Source organism: Henckelia pumila, chromosome 3 (genome assembly GCF_033568475.1).
Source record: "Henckelia pumila isolate YLH828 chromosome 3, ASM3356847v2, whole genome shotgun sequence".
Lineage (NCBI taxonomy): Eukaryota > Viridiplantae > Streptophyta > Magnoliopsida > Lamiales > Gesneriaceae > Henckelia > Henckelia pumila.
This window is the reverse complement of record NC_133122.1, coordinates 199,272,653-199,274,663: the sequence shown is the minus strand read 5'-3', so window position 1 is coordinate 199,274,663 and position 2,011 is coordinate 199,272,653. Positions and strand designations below refer to the sequence as shown.

Sequence of the window (2,011 nt, the reverse complement as noted above, 5' to 3'; positions counted from 1 at the left end):
AAAAAGAAGACTGATTAAATTCCTTTACTGATAGAGAATTTGCATTTTCTCAACAATTATATATATTTATATAGATTCCATTTTTTTTGTAGAATTTAATTATCTATTCTATGTTTTAATTTTTTTCATTGCTACGATATATTAATTTTAAATTCACAAAATCCTTATGCTATAATTATTATATATAAAATAAAGGAAACGTACAAAATTTTAAAATATTCAGTGTACCTCCTACAAATTATAATCAACCATTATTGTAACGATTCATAAAATAATTTTATTCAAAAAATCATTATATTTAACTATAAAAAAATTCAATTTTATAAAGAACTATTCTTAAAAATTATTAAATATTTTCAATCATTTAATTTAATATTATATATATATATATATATATATATACATGTACAAAATAAACGACTGCAAGCAGAGATAAAGTTGGCACTTCCAAGTCTTCCAGTTTGGGCAGGAAATTTAATGCTTCTGAAACACGGAGAATGGAGTTAATTCTGAATATTTTATTAATTAATAATTCAATCATATAATCATATCATATCATATATATAAATGCATCTACATTAAAAATCAGCCAATGATAATTAAATGTAATATCAAAGTTTAAGAATCAATAATAATAATATTATAATCATCCTTCCTTCAGTTATAAGGGTTAATTTTCATAATAATAATAATAATAATCAATTAAGAATGGGTGGCTCCTCCGCTTTCTTGATTTTTGTTACCCGAAGCCAGAGCTTGAATAGAATCTGCGAGCTTGTTAATGGCGTCCACCAGATTGCTCATGCCTTGTCTTTTGATCTCCGCCTTCGATTCCTCGATTTGCAGTCTCCTTTCACGCAAACCCAACACTTCTCTGTGTCTTCTTCCTTCTGCTTCCTCCCGTGACTGCATCGCCTGAGCCATCATCGAAGCGCTCTTCGAGATTGCGGTCCCTATGTCTCCCAATGCGGCGGCGCCGCTGCTGCCTTCTCCGCCGCTCCCTCCTTCTCCTTTCTTCCTTCTTTTCGCCGCGGGCGAGTCCGTGTACTCACTCGTGTCCTCCGAATCTGGGTCGTTTGATTATTGTATATTAGTTACTCGAGAAAATGTCCAGCATAGCTTTCAAATCCCTTTTGCGTATCTATAAATGAGAGAAGAGAGTACCTACTGTGGGCAACGGATGAGAGAAGGGAAAATGTGGCGGCTCAGCCGGCGGAGGCAGCGTCAGCAGCGTCGTGGCAGCCTGTTGTTGCACCGGCAAAGGCATTACCGAAGGCTGACCCAAAGCCACTTTTGCGAAACCAGCATAAGGCGGCACATTAGCCGACGCCGCCGCGGCCACCACCGTCTGATCTTTCTTGTCCACCACGTCCACCAATGCTTCGTATATCTGAAGTAACATATTGGAAGGCAAATTGTTCTCTCTTCTCTCATTCTTCTCGATTTTCCAGTACGATTTATCTTCTACTTCCGCATCCACTACTTTCCTCTCGTACTCCCTCACTTTCTTGAAATCCCTCATCAAATTATCCCACTTGTCATTACACTGATTCTGACTCCTAAAACACCCATTTTTCCAGCAATAATCTTCCACCCATTTCCATCTCAGCTCCGCCTGCTTCGCCCTCTGATCGCCGCCGCTTCTCTTCATCCTTCTTTCATCGTCCATCTTCTTAGCTTCTATCAAAACCATCGTTTCTTGAATCGTCCAGTTCCCTTTTCTATAATCCCTCCCCGAAATATCCTTTCCCTCTTGCCCAGAAACCGTGAGATCCATGCAAAAAAAAACACACCAGTGATGGATTCAGACAGAGACAGTTTGTGCGTGTTCAATCTCGTGTGTGGATGTGCGTGAGTGGAGCAGAGGGCTTAGTGAAACCTGAAAAGTGAAGCCACCTAGCGAGAAAGATGTTAAAAATAAAGTGCCCCTTTTTTTTAATAAAATTAAAATTTTTTAAAAAAAAAACCAAAAATTCGACACTTAAATTAACTTCTCCCTTTAATGATTTCT

The 2,011-nt window shown here is 37.5% G+C and overlaps 1 protein-coding gene across 1 annotated transcript; it reads right to left on the bottom strand.

Annotated features, from left to right (window-relative positions):
• Positions 1–667: 667 nt before the first annotated feature.
• On the bottom strand, positions 668–1,777 carry LOC140893208 (uncharacterized). The gene is made up of 2 exons (XM_073302270.1): positions 1,165–1,777; positions 668–1,067 (listed from the first exon to the last, which is right to left on the bottom strand). Exons 1-2 carry the CDS (start codon positions 1,775–1,777, stop codon positions 703–705), a joined length of 978 nt encoding a protein of 325 aa, XP_073158371.1. The 3' UTR covers positions 668–702.
• Positions 1,778–2,011: the final 234 nt, after the last annotated feature.

Excerpts from the sequence above, each read along its gene's own strand:
- LOC140893208 (XM_073302270.1), bottom strand. The coding sequence starts at position 1,777 with ATGGATCTCACGGTTTCTGGGCAAGAGGGAAAGGATATTTCGGGGAGG. Across the intron at positions 1,068-1,164 it reads TCATCCGTTGCCCACAGTAG|ATTCGGAGGACACGAGTGAG; the intron begins GTACTCTCTTCT and ends CAAACGACCCAG.